Source organism: Anabrus simplex, chromosome 3, assembly GCF_040414725.1.
Source record: "Anabrus simplex isolate iqAnaSimp1 chromosome 3, ASM4041472v1, whole genome shotgun sequence".
Taxonomy (NCBI): Eukaryota; Metazoa; Arthropoda; class Insecta; order Orthoptera; family Tettigoniidae; genus Anabrus; species Anabrus simplex.
The window spans coordinates 169,495,163-169,521,580 of NC_090267.1; the positions used below are offsets into that span (position 1 = coordinate 169,495,163).

At 42.4% G+C, this 26,418-nt stretch overlaps 1 protein-coding gene across 1 annotated transcript in view; it reads right to left on the reverse strand.

Moving 5' to 3' along the window:
* The window catches only part of LOC136866117 (nose resistant to fluoxetine protein 6), a 180,377-nt gene that overhangs the window by 142,211 nt on the left and 11,748 nt on the right, over nt 1-26,418 (reverse strand). The window contains exon 2 of the mRNA XM_067142798.2: nt 5,359-5,567. Within this exon, the coding sequence (XP_066998899.2) occupies nt 5,359-5,567 (209 nt within the window). The remainder of the gene's footprint in view (nt 1-5,358; nt 5,568-26,418) is intronic.

Sequence of the window (26,418 nt, forward strand, 5' to 3'; positions counted from 1 at the left end):
TGAAGATGGTTTTCCGTGGTTTCCCATTTTCACACCATTCAAATGCTGGGGCTGTATCTTAATTAAGGCCGCGGTCGCTTCCTTCCCACTCCTAGCCCTTTCCTGTCCCATTGTCGCCATATGACCTATCTGTGCCGGTGCGACGTAAAACAACTTGTAAAATAATAATAATAATAATAATAATAATAATAATAATAATAATAACAATGGAGGAAGACTTTCCATTTGAATTGAAGACGGGTAGGCCCAACACCTGTCAGTTCCATAAGAGGACGCAAGTAATTCAACTGATATTATGAGTTGATTTACTCAATTTTAAGTGTATCTCCTATCTCACTCCTCACCTTGTCTAATACTCCTCATCTTGGCACTGCGTTTTCCTATAACAGTACAGTTTTTGGTGGTGTTGTCTCTAGTGTAATACCTTGGGATTTTCAGTTAATCAGCATGGGATAAATATTCAAACTAATTGCCTGGATGATCAATAAGACATTCAAAAGTGCATGTGAAGTAGAAGTAAAACATATTACTTACGTCATCAATATTGTTCAGAACAGTGGCATGAGACCGACATGGCAGACATAAAAGTACGCGAAAGAATAAATAAATAACACAAAAGTAATTATCACCAGGAAGAGAAAGGGGCTGCTTGGCCGAGGCGGTAAAGGCTTGCTTTGTTCACCCGGAAGGACATGGGTTCCACTATTCGCTAGGAAGTTGAAACATTTAAGAAACCAGATTTCTACTTCCGGAGGTACACATGTCTCTGAGGTTCACTCAGCCTGTTGTTGTTGTTTGAGTCATCAGTTGTAACGGTTCAAATCCCGTTACAAGATTATATCCGTATTATTATTATTATTATTATTATTATTATTATTATTATTATTATTATTTAATTCAATTCTGTAATCTAATTTCGCTATGTAGTAATTGATTATCGCTTGCGTGATTGTAGTTAATTTTTATGTATATATGTGTGTGTGTAGATTAACATTAAAGACATGTAAAGTAAGAGTTGCTGCATAATATCAGATAGAGATAAATTGTGTGAAATAACTTCTGACATTGCAACACATGTTACAATACTGCTAGCGTAACTGCCGAGTCATCACTCTGTCATTGTGTGCATTTAGCGATGAGCTCATTTTTTGGCAATTCCTAGAGCCGTCTTAGGCTTTTTCACAACAACCTGCAACATTTGTAGTTGGGTGGGAGTAACATCATAGTTATTTTTTGAGATTACGTAGGTGTGATAGCTAATGGCTATATACTCTAGGACCAGTGTCTTATATCGTAAGTCATTTAGAAAGAGAAGCTTCAGTCTGTCGGTCAGTCGGAGAGTTCAGTTAGTTGGAAGCAGTCGATTGGAAGGAGGTGAACAGAGAGACTTGCCATGAAGTCAGTGGGATACCGAGCCTTGCCATATGGAGTATTACTGAGATGATAGTAGTCAGCCATCTGGATGGAGGATCAACAGTTACATGGATACTTAGTCGCCAGTCACCATATGGATTAAATGTTCGGAGTGTGAATCTAATTTCAAGCCATGCTATATCTCGTCAGTGAAACGAAAAGGATACGTCAGCAAATTAGGCTTGAGATACCTACAGGATACCAATTCAAAGGAATACGTCGTACTGTTCGTGAACTAGTGAGGGATAAATTTCTTGTACAATTTGTAAATGTCCGGTCAAGAGGAATTCAAATTTAATGCATAGTTTCTTTCAGTTGTAATGTTATAATTTTGTATTCTCATCTATTTTATCGCAGCAACATAATTTAAAGATTTATTTTGTTCTATATCAAATTAATTTATCGTTTTATTTCAATGGTAGAATTAGATAACCTCAAATTTAATGGAGAAACAAAACGACAATCTCCTTTTCCTAGAACCTATATGTTTGGCTGTCTAAGTAAGCTTATTACCTCACACCCTAGAGATCTTCAAGATTCTCATACTACTGTATTATTGCTGCATTGAGTTGTAGCTGGTGTAAGTAATCAGGTAAGAACTAAGTGTGAGAACATCGTCCGACGAATGGATATGTTTAAATGTTAATATTTTTTCATTTAAATTCAGTTTTATATTTTATATGTGATTAGAGTTGTCGCACAGTCCATAGACTAGTTTGATGCAGCGCTCCACAACACCTATATCCTGTGCTAACCTTTTCATTTCTGCATAACTACTACATCCTACATCTGATCTAATCTGCTTATCACATTCGTGCCTCGGTCTACCCCTACCGTTCTTATCACCTACACTTCTCTCCAAAACCAGCTGTACAAGTCCTGGGTGTCTTAAGATGTGTCCTATCAATCTGTATCTTCTTCTCGTCAAATTTAGCCAAATCGATCTCCTCTCACCAATTTGATTCAGTAGTCAGTACCTTTTCATTCGTGATTCCATCCACCCATTCCACCTTCAGCATTCTTATGTAACGTCACACCACACAGCCTACACCAAAAGTAAGCACCAGACTAATTGTTCTGGGCAAAGAAGGCCGGGCGTATAGCAAACCGCTCTACCTTGCCAAGTGCCGAGGTTACGGATAGGGGAGCCTTTACTTTCCACCCCTCCAAGGGCCTTCACGGCCTGTAGGAAGATGACTTTGCATATTTTGGAGGGAAAAACGTATGTTAGATGATGTGCACTACAATCTTGGGTTAAAGGGAGAATGAAGGGGATTTATATCTTTGATTGGCAAGCAATCATCTTTAGACCGAGAGAAAATGAATTGCTGTTTTCTTCTCTTTCCTTTTTCTTGAAATTTTTTCCGACGTCGGCACAGTTTTAGATCGGATGCACTTAACTTTCCTAACACCCACCATATGTGGAGAGAGGTAAATATAACTCATTAACTATTGCGTGTGTCTGTGGGGGTTTGCAGTGTGATATGTTGTATGTAAATGAAGATGGGTATTAAGATGAATAAAGACGCCCGGTTCTCGATTCAGTGGAATTAAGTACACCCATTTAAAATCCCCAAACCATCCGGAAATCGAACCCAGGGCCCTCTAAACCGAAGGAAAGAATTAGTATTAGATACAATGTAAATCGTCAAATTAGTATTTATTACAGTTTACACTTCTTTCCTCAATGTTTCCCACATCCTCAGTTCATCAGTCTTCATTGATCTGCTTTTGGGGCTGTCGCCGAGGTGGCACATTTCCTATCAGTTGTTTACGTGGTTCTTTCTTAGATGATTTCAAAAACTTGGAAATGTTTCAACATTGTCCGTGGTAAATGATTCCATTCCCTAATTCCTCTTCCTATAAATGAATAACCTCAATTTTCCCTCTTGAATTCCAATTTTATCTTCGTACTATGATCTTTTCCACCTTTAAAAGCTTCACTCAAGTTCATCCGCCTACTAATATCACTCCACACCTTCTCTCCATTGACAGCTCGTCTCCTTACTCCAAAGTCTTTCCAGCCCATCCATCTTGCGCAAGCGCCCTTAAGCCGTCTCATAAGAGCCTATGTATAGCCGCTATCTTGTAGAATTAAATAGCCGCCATCTTGCGCAAGCGCCCTTGACCGTCTCATAAGAGCAGCTGCCATCTCGCGGAAGCGCCCTTAAGCCATCTCATAAGAGCCTATGTATAGCAGGCATCTTGTGCAATTAGACAGCCACCATCTTGCGCAAGCGCACTTGTCCGTCTCCTAAGAGCAGCAGCCATCTTGCGCAAGCGCCTTAAGCCGTCTCATAAGGAGCTGTGTATATCCGCCATCTTGAGCAATTGGCGTCTGGAAGGGCATCCGGCCGTAAAACTGAGATTAGGCTCCTCCATGCTGTTAGGTGTTCTCTCTTATGCTAATGCCCATTGCCCTACTACTCAATATAACGTCTCGAGAATACCCATTGGCCTACTACTCAAGATGGCGTCGGGAAGGGCATCGGCCGTAAAACTGAGGTTAGGCCCCTCCATAAGGTTAGGCTTGCTCTCTTACGCGTAAGAAGTAAGGTTAAGCCCCTCCAAGATAGCGGATGTGAGTTTAAACATGCAGTCTTAGCCAGCATAGTCAATGACCTTGCCAGAGGGCAATGAGGACGAGGCCTCTCCCGAGAGCCGGAGGTGGAGGTGGCGGCCGAACTGTCCAAAAGTATCTACTGCCTACAAAACGCAGGATGAAAGCGAGGCCCAATTTGAATCACAATTCCTGGTCTCAAATGTTACATTTCAATATACCGCAATTATTTATTATTTTTCTTAAATTATAAATAGGGTCTAACTAGAGCAAGCGAGGTCATAAATTATTATTTAATTTCATTGCATGCGATCATGGAGATTTGGCTAGCACATGCTCATTTAGGGGTTTGTGAGGACATCTTTACCGCTACAGTGCTACGGACTCTGCCCAAGTGAAAGCCTCTTTCCGCACCCTTCCTCCCCGCGGAACTGTTCACCTGCGTACTTCCTCCATATATCTCAACCCCCTCACCCACAGTATATCCTTGGACGGAAACTCGAGAGCCCGTGCCTTATCTTCAACCTGAAAACATTTACCAGTGAACTGCGCGCTGAAAGTCAGTCAGTCACACCTAAGTTTGATATTGCCGAGCAGTCTTCCTTACTGATGAGAATATACAGTTTTACAGTGAAATTTAATTTTCTTTGCTTCATTCGAGTCCAATATTTGACTCCAAATGTCTAGAGAAAATAAAAGAAACTTTTCGTTCTCTAAGGACGACACTGTTCGGGAGTTCTTAGGGCCGGCCGCTTCTGCATTGAATGACTCATCTAATGTCCGGCTCTATAGCTATATGGTTAGCGTGCTGGCCTTTGGTCACAGGGGTCCCGGGTTCGATTCCAGGCAGGGTCGGGAATTTTAACCATCATTGGCTAACTTCTCTAGTACGGGGGCTGGGTGTATTTGTTTTAATCATCATTTCATCCTCATCACGACGCGCAGGTCGCCTACGGGTGTCAAATCAAAAGACCTGCACCTGGCGAGCCGAACCCGTCCTGGGATCTCCCGGCACTAAAAGCCATACGCCATTTCATTTCATTTTTACTCATCTAATGATCTAAAAGTGACGTTTACTATGGATTAATGAAAAATTTTTTTTTTTTTTTTTGCTAGGGGCTTTACGTCGCACCGACACAGATAGGTCTTATGGCGACGATGGGATAGGAAAGGCCTAGGAGGTGGAAGGAAGCGGCCGTGGCCTTAATTAAGGTACAGCCCCGGCATTTGCCTGGTGTGAAAATGGGAAACCACGGAAAACCATTTTCAGGGCTGCCGATAGTGGGATTCGAACCTACTATCTCCCGGATGCAAGCTCACAGCCGCTCGCCTCTACGCGCACGGCCAACTCGCCCGGTATGAAAAAACTTAATCCTATAACTTACCTTAATATCCTGCCACACAGATGATGGTTGCTGCTCAACGGAATTCAATTGACGCATCCCTGTCAGTAATATGCGAGCCAGGCAGTATTTTCCTTGAAAATGTCCTCCAGCTACAGGAGCGACCACATTCACACATTCGTCGAAGTTGCCCAGGCTGTACGTTGATCCAGATAGCACCCCCGATGGAACTTTCCCCGCGGAATCGAACACTGAGAACGTAAGAAACTCTAATAAGAATCATGATAACAAAATATTCCTTACATTAACAATAAATGATAGTTGGGAATTTGTATCCTCCTACAGCGGAGGGTGTCACCCTCGAAAAGGAAAGTTTAAGGTCTGGTTTCATTATATCTTCAGGGTGATAGAGCATTTAGTGACAAAACTGATTAATCAGTTAATTTTGTCACTAAGTTACTGTGTATTATTACAGCCGGGTTGAGTAGCTCGAACGGCAAAGCGCTAGCCTCCTGAGCTAAATTAAGTGGGTTCGGTCCCTGCTCAGTCCGATAGTAAGCCTATGTGAGGGTGCTTAAATACGCCAATCTCATATCGGTAGATTTACTGGCACGTAAAAGAACTCATGCGGGACTAAATTCTGGCACCTCGGCGACTCCGAAAAACGTCAAAGCAGTTAGAGGGACGTGAAAACAAATAACGTTATTATCTCATGGGACCCAGTATCAACACAGCTCCATATAGCTGACAGTGAGTAGTAGTATATTGTAGCGCGTATTTATGGCTATAACCTCCTCACACTGGGTAGCCTTCCATTCCTCTATCTCTCAGAGTCCCACTTCTTCTACCGTCTGATATTATTCTTCCCACTTATGTCTGATTACCTCAGCGCTGTAGCCTCTCAAGATCATTAAATCCAAACGTTTAACATTAAAATGCCCTTCACTAGTCGTAACTTTCAGAGCCCTGTTTCTAGTCCAAGAGTTAAATTATACATATCGCAATATCGCAAGCAGCGTATAGCCCACAATGCCATTCATACTCTACGTGCGCTATTACTTACAATAATTATATGGTTTGCAGACAGCAAGTACGTAACTGTTTTATGACCTACTGATTTATAGGCCATTTAAACAAGTTCTACTTTCTACGGATAGATGTGTTAAAAGAAATCGTTCCGTTCGCTCACAGAAATATTTCTTCTAAAGTGATTTAGATAAATAATCTCATCTAGGGACATCGTATACTTTCACTTTTGAACGGATCATGTGACTTTCTCCCCATCATCCACAATCCAATTTTTGATGATTTTGTGTCCACCGTATGTTGCTGAAGTGCAGTCCTCATAAGAATATGATTCAGTCTTTGACTCAGCAGTCCCATATAGAGATGCCAGGTTTTTGAAATGCCAATATGGGACATATGTCGACACGACATAACGACATTTCTTCAACAAAACGCTGATTTTTTACTGTAGTATAATTTTACGTTGTAACCACAAATTTCAGCAGTTTTATGTTTTATTCTCTATATAAAAGTCTAAAACCCATGTTTTTCTTCATTTTTAGCCTTTTTCAATCATGCTGAATCTCCCTTAATCTAGACATGAAATTTCTGACAACTATGATCAAAATTAACTAAGACTTGAATTTTTGACTTTATCGGAGCTGCTGAACATCTATTTCTTTCATCATTCCATTTGCTTTTAAGAAATGAAGAAAACCTTCAACATATGCAATCGAACCAGCTATACTTAGAACATATGATACCAACATTAGTATATTTGAAAAAACATCTAAATTAACTTTAGAGAAAATGTTCACCCATTTTGAGTTCACATTACAACTCTGATCATTATCTGTATCAGTACATCTACCTTCAGCATTACGTAATTTAATGTTATGGGAGGAAAATTCTTTATAAAAGCTATCCAAATTGAAAGCTGGATACATTTCAATAAATTTCAAAGGATTAGTAATATCTTCGAAACGATAAAATGTAACATCTTTCAAATCTAAATCCTGTGCTTATGAATATTAACATCACTGAAACCGGGCGAGTTGGCCGTGCGCGTAGAGGCGCGCGGCTGTGAGCTTGCATCCGGGAGATAGTAGGTTCGAATCCCACTATCGGCAGCCCTGAAAATGGTTTTCCGTGGTTTCCCATTTTCACACCAGGCAAATGCTGGGGCTGTACCTTAATTAAGGCCACGGCCGCTTCCTTCCAACTCCTAGGCCTTTCCTATCCCATCGTCGCCATAAGACCTATCTGTGTCTGTGCGACGTAAAGCTCATAGCAAAAAAAAAAATCACTGAAGTCATAAACTTTTATAAAAGTAATGTTACTTGCTTTTCGTCCCACTGACTACTTTTACGGTTTCCGGAGGCATAAACTGGAAGGATTTGATCTATTAACGACTTAACTTTCCCATCGGAAACATTTTATTTCCTACAAATTAACTTGGACCTCAATTATGACATTGTATCATAAGTTTCAGCGGGTAGTACCGAACTGGACCGACGGTCAAAACATTCCAAAGATATTTTTCTTGCATAGCGAAAGGTCGCGGTTGAACTTGTCCGATGGGTACTTGGCAGATAGAGGAAGGAATTCACGACTGGGTTACTAGCCTAAAACCCTACCCCCAAACAACTGCCTCAGGTCACTAGACCCAGTGTCAGTTCTCAGACAGTCGCAGTGCAGTGTACAACTAGCAGGAGTGTACAATGGTTATGTTAAGTTAGTCTTTTTTTTTTTTTTTTTTGCTAGGGGCTAAAGCCCCGACACCGACACAGGTAGGTCTTATGGCGACGATGGGATAGGAAAGGCCTAGGAGTTGGAAGGAAGCGGCCGTGGCCTTAATTAAGGTACAGCCCCAGCATTTGCCTGGTGTGAAAATGGAAAACCACGGAGAACCATTTTCAGGGCTGCCGATAGTGGGATTCGAACCTACTATCTCCCGGATGCAAGCTCACAGCCGCAAGCCTCTACGCGCACGGCCAACTCGCCCGGTACTTAGTCTTTTTTAAGGGATTTAAATATTCAAAAGGTGACAAGACACAATTGGGTCAAAAGTGCCTAAACCTAACCTAACCTAAAGGCCAATACATTAATGCGTTATTTGACGAGTCCGAAAGGCCGCTACATATATTTATTATATTGCATTGTGTCATTTTATTGGGAAAGTTTGTATAATACGAACGATAAGGCTTATTCGGTCCTTGGTTGTGATATCTTACCGTCGAACCAGTTCAACCACACTAACTCCAAATTCCTATAACCATCGCACCAAAACGAAATCACCCGTTTCAGCAGTGGGTTTTTTTTTTTTTTTTTTTTTTTTTTTTTTTTTTTTTTTTTTTTTTTTTTTTTTTTCAAGCTCAAGTGTTGCTTCATTAAAAGTTACTATAAACAGATAATTTTTACTATGGCAGAAATGAGTTGTTTAAATATGGGAGAATGCTGTTAAGACGTGGCAGTATTTCAGACCTTCAAATACGGAAAATTCCGTATAATACGGGACACCTGGTAACTCTAGTCCCATATGGAGAAGCATGATTTGTTTCACATTAACGATAAATTCACCAAAATATATTTTGAAAGGATCTTGAGATTTCTTAATGAATCATATGTTTCTGGTAGAAAACGGTGATTTTGTTTTGGCTAATTACAGCAAATTGAAGCGATAAGGCCAGTATAAAGTCAAATTTAGTAATTTTAAGTGCGAAACTGCAGCGAAATTCACGGAAAATAAGGAGCTTGAAATTGTATTACAATATTACGTCTGTGAATGGAAACAGAAGGCAGAATAAGGATTTCTCAATTCGACAGAAGTACCTGTTCGTTTTAATATTCTAGGAAATCCCTTTAATGGTATAGCGATATACTGTAGCGTTTTCCTCTGACTTGCTTCACGTTTTCTTTCGCTACATAGCCCACTTGAAAGATAGCGTGATAGCCTGTATGTTAACCGGGGATATCAACTATGGTCATGTAGGGTGAAAAGGCAATGTTCCTTAATCAAGATTACCGGGTGAGTTGGCCGTGCGTTTAGGGCTGCGCAGCTGTGAGCTTGCATCCGGGAGATAGTCGGCTCGAACCCCACTCTTGGCAGCCATGAAGATAGTTTCCCATTTTCACACCAGGCATATGCTGGGGATGTACCTTAATTAAGGCCATGGCCACTTCCTTCCCAGTCCTAGGCCTTTCCTATCACATCGTCGCCATAAGACCTATCTGTGCATCCGGGAGATAGTAGGTTCGAATCCCGCTATCGGCAGCCCTGAAGATGGTTTTCCGCGGTTTCCCATTTTCACACCAGGCAAATGCTGGGGCTGTACCTTAATTAAGGCCACGGCCGCTTCCTTCCAACTCCTAGGCCTTTCCTGTCCCATCGTCGCCATAAGACCCATCTGTGTCGGTGCGACGTAAAGCCCCTAGCAAAAAAAAAAAAAACCTATCTGTATCGGTGCGACGACGTAAAGCCAATTGTAAAAAATTAGATTACGTAAATAATGAATGATCATCAATATTGTTCCTCTTTATATATCTTTCATATAAATAAATTACAGATCACACAAATGAGACTTTTTATGAATAATTTTAGAAAATGATTACAGCGAAATTCAAGCGAAAAATTGCTTCCTTTTGCGAAATCGTATATAAGTTAATACGAAAAAGTCATGCCTCTACTCATATGCTAAAGTGTTTGTTGAACCATATGCTGTGAAACATCGCCTTAGTCACAACTGTTGTACCTCTGCGCGATTCTCGAACTGTGGCCTTGCGGTTGTAACGAACAATGCGCGACAGCCTCCTCTGGCCTCTGGCATCAATGGGACACTGTCTACACATGGCTCGACGACGTTTCGTTGTTTGGCCATCGTTGTATCACTTTCGGTACGTGCTCCCAACAGCGACCAGAGAGCAGCGAACAAACCGCACCGTTTCAGAAAGGCTGATACCAAGGTGTCGTGTCATTACAATTCAATGAGTCTACCGGCGGGAGACTTAAATACTGCCATATAACTTACAAATTCGCGGTTAAGCATGATTATCTAACCTTTGTGTTAAGTCTCCAGTCCGTAGGCTGGATGGATCCTCTAATAGCACCACCGAAGTTTATGCAGTTATAAAAAATCCGCAGAAACCATGGCAACACTATAATGACGTATACTAGGTAAGACAAGGAATGTGGTAGTTTGACATTGTTTTTCTCACTGAGCTAGAAAGTGCTATTGCGGTATGACTGACCCAATGAGCTAGCTCCTTTCACAGTATGCAGGTGTATTACTGTCACGGAGAAAAGTATAGACACCCGAATTAATACGTTAATAAAATGTTTATCCTTTGACCCACATAGAGACAAGCTACACCAAGCTTATTTTATTCTGCGTTTAATTATGTGGAGTAGAGATTTTTATCATACCCAATTAAAATTTTAACGCGGGTTGAACAAAAAAAATGCCGGTATATTTTCAATTTCCAACGAAGTGTTCTTCTTCTTCTTCTTCTACCGCTTTTTCTCACACCTGTGGGGTCGCGGGTGCGAACTGTGTCGCACATGTGGATTTAGCCCTTTTTTCTACGGCCTGATGCCCTTCCTGACGCCAACCTTATATGGAAGGATGTAATCAATCAATATTGCGTGTTTCTGTGGTGGTTGGTTATGTAGTGTGTTGTCTGAATATGAAGAGGAAAGTGTTGGAACAAACACAAACACCCAGTCCCAGAGCAAGAAGAATTAATCAAACACGATTAGAATCGTCGACCCAGCCAGGAATCGAACCCGGGACCCTCTGAACCATAGGTCTTAACGCTGACCATTCAGCCAATGAGTCGGACCAATTTCCAACGAAGTTTTCACTTAGAAAATTCATAACTTTAAACGTATTAATCTGATCGTTACTAAACTTCAGTACGACTTAAAGGAACTTATTGTTGATCTGGGTACCCTAAGTTTTACTTTCCTCTCATATTTGTGAAAAAGGATCTTGTAAAGTTTTTGAAACAACTTTTTCTCATTACTGGGTGATCATAGCCGCAAAAAATTCGGCTTGTTATGAAGTTCATGAGAATGTCAGGCTAAAATTAAAACTGGTTTGTACCTGCATGCAATTGTTGATTTTATATTGATTTACATTTAACTGGGTGGTTGTGTGATAAGAAAGCTGTAGAAATTAGTCCGAATGGCATTACTCATCACCACACATAACTCAGCAGCTTCCATTCTATCACACCCGTGACACTGAGACTTCACGTCGGTAGATGCAGAGTGGGTCTCGGGCCATAAATGGCCACGGGTGGTCCGTGGTCCAACAGCTCTGCACTCTGACCGGCCAACCGAGCAGAGGAGGGGTGGCCACGGATCTACCGTGGCTCTACGGCTCTAAAATTCGGGAGACGGGACAGGGGCGGGCCTCACGGCTGGCCCCAACCGTCGGCTGTCCTGAGAATAGTTTTCCGTGATTTTCCATTCTCCTGCACTAAGACGAATGCCGAGACAGTTCCTAGTATAGGCTACGACCATCTCCTTCACCGTAACAAATCTCCCGGCCTGAGAGACGGCGTCACCGTCTAAGAGGCCCGCCTCCCCCTTCAGGGGAGGAATGAACACATTTTAGTAGTAGTGAGACTTCAGTGGAAGCTACATTTTCTCCTGGCCTCTGCCAACATACAGACGCAAAAATGCTGCATCCATCGAAAAATAGCAATAGGTGGTAATATCTAACCAAATATATATAGCCTAAAATCTCGAAGTAAACACTTTAAGAACAAACGAAGCGCTACCTAATTATAGCCACCCCTTGTCGATCCTCTAATAACATACGTTCTGGGTTGAGTGGTTTAGAAGATAAAAGCGCTACGCTCCTGAGCTCAATGTGGCAGGTTCGATCGTGGCTCAGTTCATTGATATTTGAAGGGCTCAAATACGCTGACGTAGTCGGTATTTAGCAGCATGTAAAAGAACTCCTGCGGGACAATATTTCGGCACCTTGCATCTCCGAAAACCATAAAATACACATTAAAATCTCGGGAAAAGAACTAGCTTTTGGGTGGTTAGGCTGTGTGTATTTGTAGAAACTCGCCCAGACGAGCCATTTGGGCTCGTCAATTGGATTGACATACCCCTCCAAGACTCTGCTTAGCAGTGGCAGACTAACTGCGTGATCCCGCCGTGTTAGCAAATAGGGGTTACTAACCTGCTAGAGGAGAAATGAATTCTCTGTTCTCAAAAATATGCACTCCCCATGGAGATACAATTTAAAAAATGGCTTGAAAGTGCGTGCCAGTCCAGCTGATGAGTCCAATGGCTCGTCTGGGCGAAACTCGGCAAACGCACACGGCTTAGCTACAGAACACCCGGTTTTTTGCCCGAGATTTTTACATCTGTGGCCATGAAACGTAAAACAAGTATTATTATTATTATTAAATAATTCCCTATATGTTGTTTACCTAGTATTTTAATGCTGTAATTTTAAAGATTTTGGAAATTTATTGAACATCTCCGTTGGCAAATTATCCCAATTTCGAACTACTCTTCCTAAAAATGAATATTTGCCCCAATTTGTCCTCTTGAATTCCAACTTTATCTTCATGTTGCGATCTTTCCTACTTTTAAAAACACCACAAACTTATTCGTCTACAAATGTCATTCCGCGCTATCTCTCCACTGACAACTCGGAACATACCACTTAGTCGAGCAGTTCGTCTACTTTTTCTCAAGTCCTCCCAGCCCAAACTTTGCAACTTTTTTGTAACGCTACTCTTTTATCGGAAATCACCCAGAACAGATCGAGCTGCTTTCCTTTGATTTTTTTTTCATTTCTTGAATCAAGTAATCCTGGTGATGGTCCCATACACTAGAACCATACTCAAGTTGGGGTCTTACCAGAGACTTATATGCCCTCTCTTTTACATCCTCACTGCAACCCCTAAATACTCTCATAACAATGTGAAGGGATCTGTACCCTTTATTTACAATCCCACACCACAGTTCCCCATAAAGAACTTTCACCGCCATCAATGCAGTAATTAAAACTGAGAGGACTTTTCCTATTTTTTAAAAACCCCGTTTATCATCATACCATTGCCTTCTGTCCATCTTACAATAATAAATAAATAAATAAATAAATAAATAAATAAATAAATAAATAAATAAATAAATAAATAAATAAATAAATAAATAAATAAATCAGTCGGTCGGTCAGTCAGTCAGTCAGTCAGTCGGTCAGTCAGTCGGTCAGTCAGTCAGTCAGTCAGTCAAGCAATCGATCGATCGATTAATCAAATCAAACACCAGTGATCTGCATTTACGGTAGTCTCCCAGGCGGTAGATTCCTTACCTGTTGTTTACCTAGTCTTTTCTTAAATAATTGAAAAGAATTTGGATATTTCAGTCCCTAAATCATTTTCCTATAGACAAATATTTGTCCCAATTTGTCCGCTTGAAATCAAACTTTATCTTCATATTGTGATCGTTCCTACTTTCCTACCACTAACTGTAAACAGCAGAATATCGAATAGTCCTTCTATAGACGCCAGAGGCAACAAGAACGATGCGCTTATTCCTGTTAACAATACACCTATAAAGATATTAGCGATCTTGTTTGAAAGTTTGTACTTTGCTCTTCGTCTCTAGAAAGGATACATCCCCCATTTTCGGAAAAATAATCCCCTGATACTATTTTGGTATCCAAAATAGGAAAATACATAGTACAAAAATCAACATACAGACAACTACGGTGAGTACCTTGAAGTATGTTTGAATTACCACAATTCTGGAAAGTTCGTTTACAGTAAGCATTCTCTCTCCATGATGGTGTGAACGTGTTGATTATCTCAGAAGTTCAACAGTATTGAGCGTGGTCAGTACTTGAGTGGGTGACCTGCAAACTCTTGGTTGGTGTAGAAGCAGATATTCATTTTCGACCTTCCCACACACAAATTTTTGGCTTAAGATATCTGCTAGGCGGTCTTCTGCCTTAGCTGGTAGTACTGAGAAGATAGCCAACGTTCAGAGCTATAATAATAATAATAATAATAATAATAATAATAATAATAATAATAATAATAATAATAATAATAATATAAATCTATGGCTTCAGTTACCGTGTGTAGAGATTTTGATTTGACGCCATGTAAGCTGCTTGTGAGCCAATATCAAGGTTCCGTTTCAATCTAATGGCAGAAAAACGGATCTCTTTTGAGTGAATTATGATCCAAGTTTTAAGTAATATTGTCTGTTAAACACCAAATGTGCCGCCAGAGACCTTTCGCATGCCGACATCTTATGAGATGGAGCACCATATGGATATTTTTTGGCTCTCAAATCTCCGACTACCTCTGCTGGGTTTGAAACTGTGGCCATGGGATCCGGAGGTCGACACTCTACCAATAATCTACAGAGGAAGGTAGGGTTGGATAAGATACAAGGTTCACTTTAAATGTTTGTCCTTCAACGTTTAAAAAAAAAACTGGAAATATGCAGTATTTGCACAACACCAAACTGCAAAAAAGTGCAGCAAACTGTATAATAGTTGTTAAGCTGGACATGCAAATACACTCTATGCAATTATACTTCGCGGCGTAAGAGAAAGCAAGGTTCAGTTTAATGACTCAGAAACTGTGAGACGATGTCTTCTTTTTTTTTGTGTGTGTGTTAAATATTAGTTTTAGAAAGTCAAATGTAAAAGGCTAATCAGTACAGTTAACATTACCAATCCCAAATAACTAGTATTCGAGTCTAGGTCATGTAATAAATGGTCGCAAATTACATATGCTACTTTCAGGCGCAATACGACGTACAGTCCCTCATCTAGCCAGACTAGGTCACTCCCTACGGCTTTCTGGACGAGCCATACTACCCCTAACCATAAGGAGCACACACGAATCGAACACCTAAATTAGAAAAAAAATATTCGAATGGGGCTATGTCAGGGTCACGACCGAAGACTTTAACGTAGAATTCGTACCACGTGATAGGTATTTTCGAAGTAAAGTGTCTAGTTTGTATGGTTTCCACCAATGGGACAGTAGGTGTGCATGGCTGGTGCTCCAGTTTCACAGAACTTGCCACACAACACTCCACCGCCTTAAATCAGGGACGCTCCCCATGAGCCTTTTAACGCTCGATATTGGTAATATTAGACTTTTTGGAATTATGATAAGCCACTCTATCCACTTGGATGTATTTTCAAATATTCTGAAGCTATTTATTGTCGTATGTCACAACCGCAATTCCTTCAAATGTTCGCTATTTGATGTTTTCACCATAATACTTGTTGAATTCACTGATGTCCGCCTCTGTGGTGTAGTAGTTAGTGTGATTAGCTGCCACCCCCGGAGGCCCGGGCTCGATTAGCGGCTCTGCCACGAAATTTGAAAAGTGGTACGAGGGCTGGAACGGGGTCCATTCAGCCTCGGGAGGTCACATGAGTAGAGGTGGGTTCGATTCCCACCTCAGCCATCCTGGAAGTGGTTTTCCGTGGTTTCCCAATTCTCCTCCTGGCAAATGCCGGGATAATACCTAACTTAAGGCCACGGCCACTTCCTTCCCTCTTCCTTGTCTATCCCTTCCAATCTTCCCATCCCCACCAAGGCCCCTGTTCAGCATAGCAGGTGAGACCGCCTGGGCAAGGTACTGGTGATTCTCCCCAGTTGTATCCCCAACCCAATGTCTCACGCTCCAGCACACTGCCCTTGAAACGGTAGAGGTGGGATCCCTCGCTGAGTCCGAGGGAAAAACCAACCCCGGAGGGTAAACAGATTACGAAAGAAAGAAAGAACTCACTGATTCAAATCAAACGACACTTTATAAGACGTATTGTTTCACTGGTAATTGTAAGCTAATTGTAAGCACGGCGTTTTTACACTACTTGATAACGTCATATCGAGGTAATACTCTTTTTACTAGATATATTGGCCTTTCCTGTTTACAATGAGATATTGAAAATTGTTGTCCTATGTGTTGTCTAGAAATTATTTCGATTGTAAAACTTTCGTGGTTTTTAACTTTTTTTTACAATTTGCTTTACGTCGTACCGACACAGATAGGTCTTAGGTTGACATAGGATAGAAAAGGTCTAGGAGTGGGAAGGAAGTGGCCGTAGCCTTACTTACGGCGCAGCCTCAGCATTTACCTGGTGTGAAAATATGATACCACAGAAAACCACCTTCAGGACTGCCGACAGTGGGATTCGAACCCACTAGACCTATCTACCGAATGCAAGCTCACCGCTGCGCGACCCTAACCACACGACCACTTACTCGGTTTTCATATTTTTGAACCGATCGCCGACTCAAGTACGGTTTCGAAAACTATCGATATATTTTGTGATTACCGCAGTGGCTTGATTGTTGCCCAAGTTTCAAATTATAGAGCATTCTGGTATAAAATATACTCGTGTTCATAAGAACCAGAACACCTTGAAAGACTGGAGGTAAAAAGTTCATATTCACAAGACGTGTGCATTACTGTAGCATGTTCTGAAGAAATGATTAGCATTTGAACCATGTCGGCCCTCAAGCTCAAAGTCCACATCGATATCTCGCAAAAACCGACTGTTAAAATGTGCCTGCGGCTCTCGTTGTCGCTTTAAACCGATGGTAATGGATCAGTGTGACTTGAGCAGACGTGCAGGATGCCTTTCAGACGTATGCGAGAACAGTACAGTCAGATGAGTGAGTTTGAAAGAGGACGCATTATTGGCATGAGAGAACGTGATGCATCCATCCGGGAAATTGCTGCTCGTGTGGTACGGAGTGTGTCGGCAGTGCAACGGGTGTGTACAGAATGGTTCAGAGAATGCCGTAGAATACGACGAGATGGGTATGGTCACACCACACAGACCACCCCCCGAGAAGATCGACATCTCATCCGAATGGCATTGCAAGACAGATCCGCGTCCTCCTCGGATCTGGCGCAACAGTGGAACAGTGTTCACATCGTACACTATCAGGAGTGACAGTCCGTCACCGTTTATTACGGTCTGGGTTACCAGCGCATCGTCCACTTCTCCGCCTAACTTTGACTAAATGTGCATAAACATGCTAGACTGCAATAGTGCATGGAACGACGTCACTGGGCACAGGAATGGCAGCAGATAGTGTTTTTGGACGAAGCCATGTTCTGTATGTTTGAAAATGATGGCCGCATTTCGCCGCTGACAGGGTGAGAAGCATCACATTGACTGCATTCGCGCAAGGCATACAGCGCCAACTCAAGGCCTTATGGTATGGGGTGCTATTGGGTTCAACCACAAATCACAATTGGTGCGTGTCCAGGGCACTATGACCAGTTTGACCTATGTGAATAACATCCTGCGACCCGTAGCCATACCTTTTCTGTACGACACCCCAGACGCCATATTTCAGCAGGACAATGCGCGACCACTTGTTTCTACACGATCACGTGCCTTCTTATTGTCACCGGATGTCAGACTGTTGCTCTGGCCGGCCCGATCACCGGACTTGTTACCAATCGAATTTGTGTGCGATATGATGAAACGACGGGTGCGGCGCTGTGACTCAAGCCAAATACCAAAGACGAACTGTGTAACCAGGTGAATGCAGCATGGATGGCTATACCCCAGACGCCATTCGTGCCTTATACGTGTCGATGCCATCGCGCATGGAACAAGTTATCAGTACCCATGGAGGGCCCAGTGCCTGCTAGGCAACAGGACACATACTGAACCTAGGGGACTGAAATGCTAATCGTTTCTGCAGAACAAACTAATGAACATGTCCTGTGAATATGAACTACCTACGTCTAGTCTTTCAAAGTGTTCTGTTTTTAATGAACATGCGTGTACTGTATTTAGCTGACCAGCACCTCCTGGCCAGCCGTGGTACTGATGAGATCGGAGGCTGTCATGTCGAGGCAGTAAAGATGTTTTCGATTCTTATTGGACATGGGTTCGAAAAATTTACCAACGAAATTTTCACAACTCAAGAGTCACATGGCCCTCATTTTCACTCACCTACATCTAAAATGAGTACTGAGTTAATTCCTGGGAACAAGGTTGGCTGAGCATAACGCTAATAAGCATTATATTCCACTTAGTGTCGAGGTTAAGGATTTATTTATTTATTTATTTATTTATTTATTTATTTATTTATTTATTGTGATTCATACAGGTACAAATCTAACTATGTGAAACACATGTACTATTAGCCTATATTAAATGAAAAGAAAGAACAACTTAAAATTATGTTTTACCTCCAACGGAAGTCCTTGTAAAAATAAAGGAAATAATGTCGTATATAAACTGAAGGTCCGCCTCTGTGGTGTAGTGGTTAGCGTGATTAGCTGCCACCCCCGGAGGTCCGGGTTCGATTCCCGGCTCTGCCACGAAATTTGAAAAGTGGTACGAGGGCTGCAATGGGGTCCACTCAGCCTTGGAAGGTCAACTGAGTGGAGGTGGGTTCGATTCCCACCTCAGCCATCCTGGAAGGGGTTTTCCGTGGTTTCCCACTTCTCCTCCAGGCAAATGCCGGGATGGTAACTAACTTAAGGCCACGGACGCTTCCTCCCCTCTTCCTTGCCTATCCCTTCCAATCTTCCCATCCCTCCACAAGGCCCCTGTTCAGCATAGCAGGTGAGGCCGCCTGGGCGAGGTACTGGTCATACTCTCCAGTTGTATCCCCCGACCCAAAGTCTGAAGCTCCAGGACACTTCCCTTGAGGCGGTAGAGGTGGTATCCCTCGCTGAGTCCGAGGGAAAAACCGACCCTGGAGGGAAAACAGATTAAGAAGAAGATATAAACTGAATATGAATGTGAAGAATATGAATATGAAGAGGAGACTGTTGGGACAAACATAAATACCCAGTCCCTCCCCGAGTCAGAAGAATTAATCATACACGATTAAAATCCCCGTCCTGGCCGGGAATCGAACCAGGGACCGGTTGAACCGAAGGCTTCAACGCCAATTCCAAGGAGTCGGAAGAGCAACGGGTCTTAAATATCAAGCCCAAATCCAAAATGAGCCAGGGTATTTCCAGTGACCCGAAACGTCTGGTTTAATAATATTTATTTCATAATTCCTTTGAGGGTTTGAAATAGTAATACTATATAAGATAGTGATATGCCTTTGCTGGCAAGACGTAGCGTTTACAGTGCACTGTGTCTCCCGGCATGGACTAGAATAAATTTGTTGCTTTCATGGACCTGTCACAGTCTCCTCCTTGGCTTTGACAATATGAAAGTGACTGAGGTATGAGCGATTTTAGTAATACCATTTCTTAAGCAGCCAGTCCCTGTTATGAATGGTGTGAAAGTGTCGCTCTTAGGGTCTGATGCATGCATTTCAGTGGGCTTGGCAGACTGATATGTAATAACAACTTCTGGCTCAGTGAGGAAAGAAACGGGAAACTACCTCACTCCTCATTTCCTTAGTATGCCTCTTCAGTAACACCTATGCTATCTATGACAGCTGTTGGTGCGTCCGGAGGATCAAACCAGCCTTCAGGCTGAGTACCCAACATACGAGATAGTGATTTAACACTCTGTAGTGATTAATAAATCTGCTTCTGCTGTGTAGTGGTTAGTGCGATTAGCTGCGAGGCCCGAAGCTCGGGTTCAACTGAGTAGGCGGGTTCGATTCCCACCTCAGCCATCATGGAAGTGTTTTTCCGTGGTTTCCCACTTCTCCCCCAGGCAAATGTCGGGATGGTACCTAACTTCAGGCCAGGCGGCTTCCTTCCCTCTTCCTTGTCTATCCCTTCCAATCTTCCCATACCCCACCAAGGTCCCTATTCAGCATAGCAGGTGAGGCCGCCTGAGCGAGGTACTGGTCATCCTCCCCCGTTGTATCCCAGACCCAATGTCTCACGCTCCAGGACACTGCCTTTGAGGCGGTAGAGGTGGGATCCCTCGCTGAGTCCGAAGGAAAAGCCAACCCTGGAGGGTAAGCAGATTAAGAAAGAAAGAAAGAAAGAAAGAAAGAAAGAAAGAAAGAAAGAAAGTGTTTAATAAACAGATGTTCTGCTTTGGCCGAATGGTCAGCGTACTGGCTTTCTGTTCATCGCGCCCGAGGTCGATTCCCGGCCATGTTGAAGATTTCAACTACATATGGTTAATGTCTCTGACTCGGGGGCTGGACTTCTCATTTTTCTTCCCCTACATACAGTCAAATTACCAACCACCACAGAAACACACAATAGTGAACACATCCCTCCATATAAGGTTGATGTCAGGAAAGGCATATTATATTAAGTACGACTCCAAAAATATAAGCGTCTTCTACGTCAAAACACAATATCCCCGAAAGTAGAGAGAAAATGTGCGATTTTCCACTCCTCTTCAAAGCAGGGGAATTGAACGCGGAGCCCTGTGAACCAAAGGCCAGTACGCTTACAATTCGGCCAAGGAACCGGACTCCGAAGAGTACAGTTAATGATATTGTTTAAGTCGAACTTTCTTTGTAGACCCTTGGGGTTCGAATTAACCTAGTTGTAACGTATTAATAAAATGATGAGCCATGACCATAGCGTATTTCAAATTAAAGCGCATAAATACATCTGGTAAGATATTATACTTCTATGCCAACCAAGCGAGTTGGCCATGCGGTTAGGGTCGGGAATCTGTGAGCTTGCATTCGGGAGATAGTGCGTTCGAACCCCACTGTCGGCAGCCGCGAAGATGGTTTTCCGTGGTTTCCCACTTTCACACCAGGCAAATGCTGGGGCTGTACCTTAATTAAGGCCACGGCCGCTTCCGCCCTACTCCCAGTCCTTTCCCATACCATTGGCACTACAAGACCTATCTGTGTCGGCGCAACGTAAAGCTTTTTTTTTTTTTTTTTTTTTTGCTAGTTGCTTTACGTCGCACCGACTCAGATAGGTCTTATGGCGACGATGGGACAGGGAAGGTCTAGGAGTGGGAAGGAAGCGGCCGTGGTCTTAATTAAGGTACAGCCCCAGCATTTGCCTGGTGTGAAAATGGGATACCACGGAAAACCATTTTCAGGGCTGCCGACAGTGGGGTTCGAACCTACTATCTCCCGAATACTGGATACTGGCCGCACTTAAGCGACTGCAGCTATCGAGCTCGGTGCAACGTAAAGCAACTTGTAAAACAAATCTATACAATTATTTAACATTCCTATTCATTTAAGTGTTGTCCGACTCGTTGGCTGAATGGTCAGCGTACTGGCCTTCGGTTCAGAGGGTCCCGTGTTCGATTCCCGGCCGGGTCTGGGATTTTAACCTTCATTGGTTAATTCCAATGGCCCGGGGGCTGGGTGTTTGTGCTGTCCTCAACATCCCTGCAACTCACACACCACACATAACACTATCCTCCACCACAATAATACGCAGTTGCCTACACATGGCAGATGCCGCCCACCCTCATCGGAGGGTCTGCCTTACAAGGGCTGCACTCGGCTAGAAATAGCCACACGAAATTATTATTATTATTATTATTATTATTATTATTATTATTATTATTATTATTATTATTATTATTATTATTATTATTATTATTTAAGTGTTAATATATCTTTTACTTATAACTCGTTACGATTTGCACGTTCGGTGGAGTGGGCGGATATCACTGGTAATGTAGGCTACTACCCAATTTAATTATGATAGTTTTCCTCTGAGTTTGGGACCAATCTGGTTAATTTCCTGCTTTCTCTCTTACAACACAGAAGGGAAACTCCCTTTGTCTTCACGCTGAAAGGTTTGTTCACACTTTTAACTACAGTACTTAGGTGTAAGTTTGACGCAAACTAGAAAGTGAAAGGAAGTGTTTTGGTGCTAAATAGTTACCACGTTCAATATTTGTAAGACCGTTCACCACAGAGATGTCGCGGAAATAGTATTCGTACAGTCTCAGCAACCAGCTTACAGACTTTGTGAACTGGTCTGTTTAGAAGACCTACGTATCAAAGGCTGCCTCTCACCTGAAGGCCCCGGGTTCAATTTCCGACCACGTCAGGGCTTTTACCTGGATCAAAAGGCTTCTCACGCTCCGCTCGGCCTACGTGAGAACAATTGAGGAGCTAATTGACGATGAGATTAGGGACCCGGTCTAGAAAGCCAATAACAACGACCGAGATTATTCGTTGCACTGACCACGCGCAGGGTCGTAGCGCCATGGACAGTGGACCTGGGGGGAGGGGGCCTAGGTATTAAAAAGAAGAACAAGCTTTGTTATCGTGATCATAGTCATGAGGCCTCTAGTTTATCGTGGGATCCAAACCACAGGGACGTGACCTTTATTTCAAAAATCTGACATGCATTGGCCGGAATTCGAACGGTACGCACCTTGGCGAGACGCCAGTAAATATGCCCCTTGGCTATCACGCCCTACCTACGTATCGATTAGATATTCCAATTGCACTACAATCTATAGCTTATTCCACGTTAAGGAAACAGTGCTGCTCTTATGGACCTACAAGGAGTAAACACACCCCCTCTTAGAGAACAATGATTCCTCGTGATTAAGGGACATTATACTGTACTTTTTAATGTAGTATGAAGGACAGATAAAAAGGATGAAGCATTTTTGTCCATGAATTATTAAAATAACTGCATAAGATTTTCTTTTTCATAAATATATTCGTACCCAGCTTGATAGCTGCAGTCGCTTAAGTGCAGCCAGTATCCAGTATTCGGGAGATAGTAGGTTCGAACCCCACTGTCGGCAGCCCTGAAGATGGTTTTCCGTGGTTTCCCACTTTCACACCAGGCAAATGCTGGGGCTGTACCTTAATTAAGGCCACGGCCGCTTCCTTCCCACTTCCAGCCCTTCCCTGTCCCACCGTCGCCATTAGACCTATCTGTGTTGGTGCGACGTAAAGCCACTAACAATATATATATTCGTAGAGAGGAAGCACAGTGACAGCAACAGCCATCGCTTCGTTGCCTTCCTTCATTTTCCTTCTTCTGTGTTGCTCTGGTACAAGCCTCATGTAGTCCCTCGCTCTGTGATCCACCGGCAGCTCACTTCTGTAGTGAAGTTATCTGCAGTATTTATTTGTTGCGTGTGTGCTTTTAGGCTTTAAATCAGTGCGTAATTGCCTTGTGTTGAGTGAGAGTTGGTTGTATATTGCATAGTATTTGTGTGTTCTATTATTTTCGTACTGCACAGAAGTTGTTACTGAGGATTTTGGTGTTGTGATGTACAGTGATACATCATGGCATAACTTGTACTGATAAACAAAGCCGTGTGTTTTATTTGTGCTTGATTTTTCATTTAGCTGTTCTTTCGTAAACGCTTTGTAATTTTAACACTTTTTTCACTGTCGCACTGTTTAATATTTTTGTTTTGTGAGCGATACGACAGCGCATTGCCTGGGGAAATTTATGAAATGCAATTAAATGCATCCCTCCCTCCTCGAGTCCATTTTTTTTCTATTTTCTCCCCCACTTTGCCTTACACTTCAGTGCTGAGGTCTTTTATGTGTCGTAGTTTAGCCCTGATTCTCTACAAACCAAAAATAGCCCCTGTAAACCACCGTCCCCTTTAGTTCATGAAAATAATTTGCAGCTTAGTTTCCTCCGCTTTTTGTCTTGAACTTAAATACTGAATTTCACAAATTTATATGCCTCCTTTCCCGTAATGCAGTTGAGCAGAGCCGTTGTCATAAGATCAATACTGTTTTCTTAACATCGAATGAACTGTAGTAACGAAAGCAGAATTCACAATTAGCCTAAGATTGTTTTTGACATATGGGTACTAAGACTTAAAATTGCCAGTCCCACTGGTGTCCGGTTGGCCATTTCTGTTCTGTATTTAACATCCCTTCAACACGTGCTAAATGTACGTAACACGACCTAATATGCTGAAAGTCGGTTTCAATCATCAAAATTTGATTTGACAGATCAAAACGGTTTTTGGATTTTTTGAAATAAGCATGAAAAACTCCACTAGAAACAGTAGACATCATGTCAGATATCTATCCCTTGTAAATCAGTGTAATTGGCTTCTTCACTCCCAACCAGCGGTGACCGGTCCAGATGGAGCAGGGAGGGTTCATGGCAGATGCTTACAGTTCTCCAGCACCGGCGACGTACTATTGCATGCTTAAAATACGATTGCACTTGGGCGAAGCGGCGCTAGTGTTAGTTCATCGTAGTTAATAGACGGCAGTGGAGCGAACTGTGGGCAGGTCAGTGGATCGAGTACGGTCATCATAGAAGTTTCGCATTTTGCTTTACGTCGCTCCGACACAGATAGGTCTTATGGCGATGATGGGATAGGAAAGGCCTAGAAGTGGGAAGGAAGCGGCCGTGGCCTTAATTAAGGAGGAGCCCCAGCATTTGCCTGGTATGAAAATGGGAAACCACGGAAAACCATCTTCAGGGCTGCTGACAGTGGGGTTGGAATCCACTATCTCCCGGATGTAAGCTCACAGGTGCGCGCCCCTAACCGCACGGCCAACTCGCCCGGTAACATGAATTTTGAGAAGAATTTGTGATTACTATAAATGAAAAAATAGGACGAATTCAGACTAGAATGTGCGTTGATCATTCTGGGGCTAGCGACACCAGAGCGAAAGGAGTCCAGGAACAGACCGGTTGACTAACTGAGCAGACATGCAGTAGATTTAGCGCTCTACTGTGCCTAGCGACAGAGCTGGATGACAGAGCAACGGATGTAAACAAGCAGTTAATTTCTGGCATGGCCAAGTGCAGTCATATTTTGAACACGCAATACCATCTACTAGTCCATAGTTTTGTAGTCTGTTGGGAAACTGAACGTGTTTAAATTTCGAGAATGAAAATAAATTCTCCATATGTACGACCAATTATAACAGTAGCCTCGTCGACTATCCTGCGAAGTTATGTATGCGTTAATCGTACAATGTAGGCCTACACAATAGGTTCAATATTCGGAACTATCAAAAAATGGTTATTTGGTGTGTTCTATACCGGCTGGCAGTGATTGTATTCGCATAAGACACTCATATATATACAGTATAGCATATAGATAGTGGTTGCATTACAGATAATCCACAACCAGAAACATCCACTTGCGAGCAGCAAACCCAAGAATTCTACATTCAAGAAAACGTAAATCTCATCCCAATAAATGGCAAAAAAATAACCGCAAGCGTGGTCGTTCCGAAGGTGTGTATTTCATATATATTAGTTTCATAAGAGCATGCAGGGTTAGTCAGAAAATGATACCATTCGCCCAACCATTGTCAAGACCTTCATACTTAAAATTAAAAGGAAAATACATCAATTATTTTAAACTTCCGCCTTAGCTAGATGTTATTCTATCATGATCACAATCTCTCGTTTTACCTCCACTGTGCAATGAGCTGTTTTGACCATGTACTACATATCTGTTTCATATTTCTCACAGCTGGAGGAAGTAGAAGACTGCTGAACAACGATTCAGAGGCAACGGGAATATGCTTCAACTTTGAAAAGAACTTGCCGCTACCAGTTACTAGAATTGGACAAACGCCAGTTATGACTACACAATTTTGGAATCATGGACTTTAAAACCGGTAAGGCTACCATGGTTCTATACGGTGAACATTACTGTGACAAGGGTCCAAATGGTGTCCTAAGGTGCTTGCTTACTTATGAGAACAACACGGTTCTTAGTTGTGCAAAAACCTTGTACATCTTCAAGGATTCATGTTCTTCGCAGCGAATAAATAAGTATACGTTTGCATTTTGGCAGCATCTTGTAAACGCAAAGTATAACAACATTCATATTTATTATTCCATGCCTGGACACAGTTTCATGCCCTTTGACAGGGCATTTGCCAAAATAGAAAAGGGGCGATGATGAATGGAGAAATTTGCAGTGCCTTTTATATGAAATAAAAAAGGCACAAAATGCTACACCATTTGAAGTAATCCACCTGAAGCATCCAGTGACTGATGACATGCAACATGATCGGACCCCTGTGATAGAGGCCAGTAACTTCAAACATCTCACGGTTGAGAGGTATTGCTTTCGTCCGTGGAACCCTGCTAATGATGCGGAGACTACGTCCACCATGCCGACCAACACGTGTGCAATTTTCAACGGACAGAAATCCAACGTCCCCCTGCATGTTATGGGGCATCTCCCTAAGCTGAGAGATGTATCCAGACCAATGCGGAGGGAGATGCTGCGTGACATACGACAC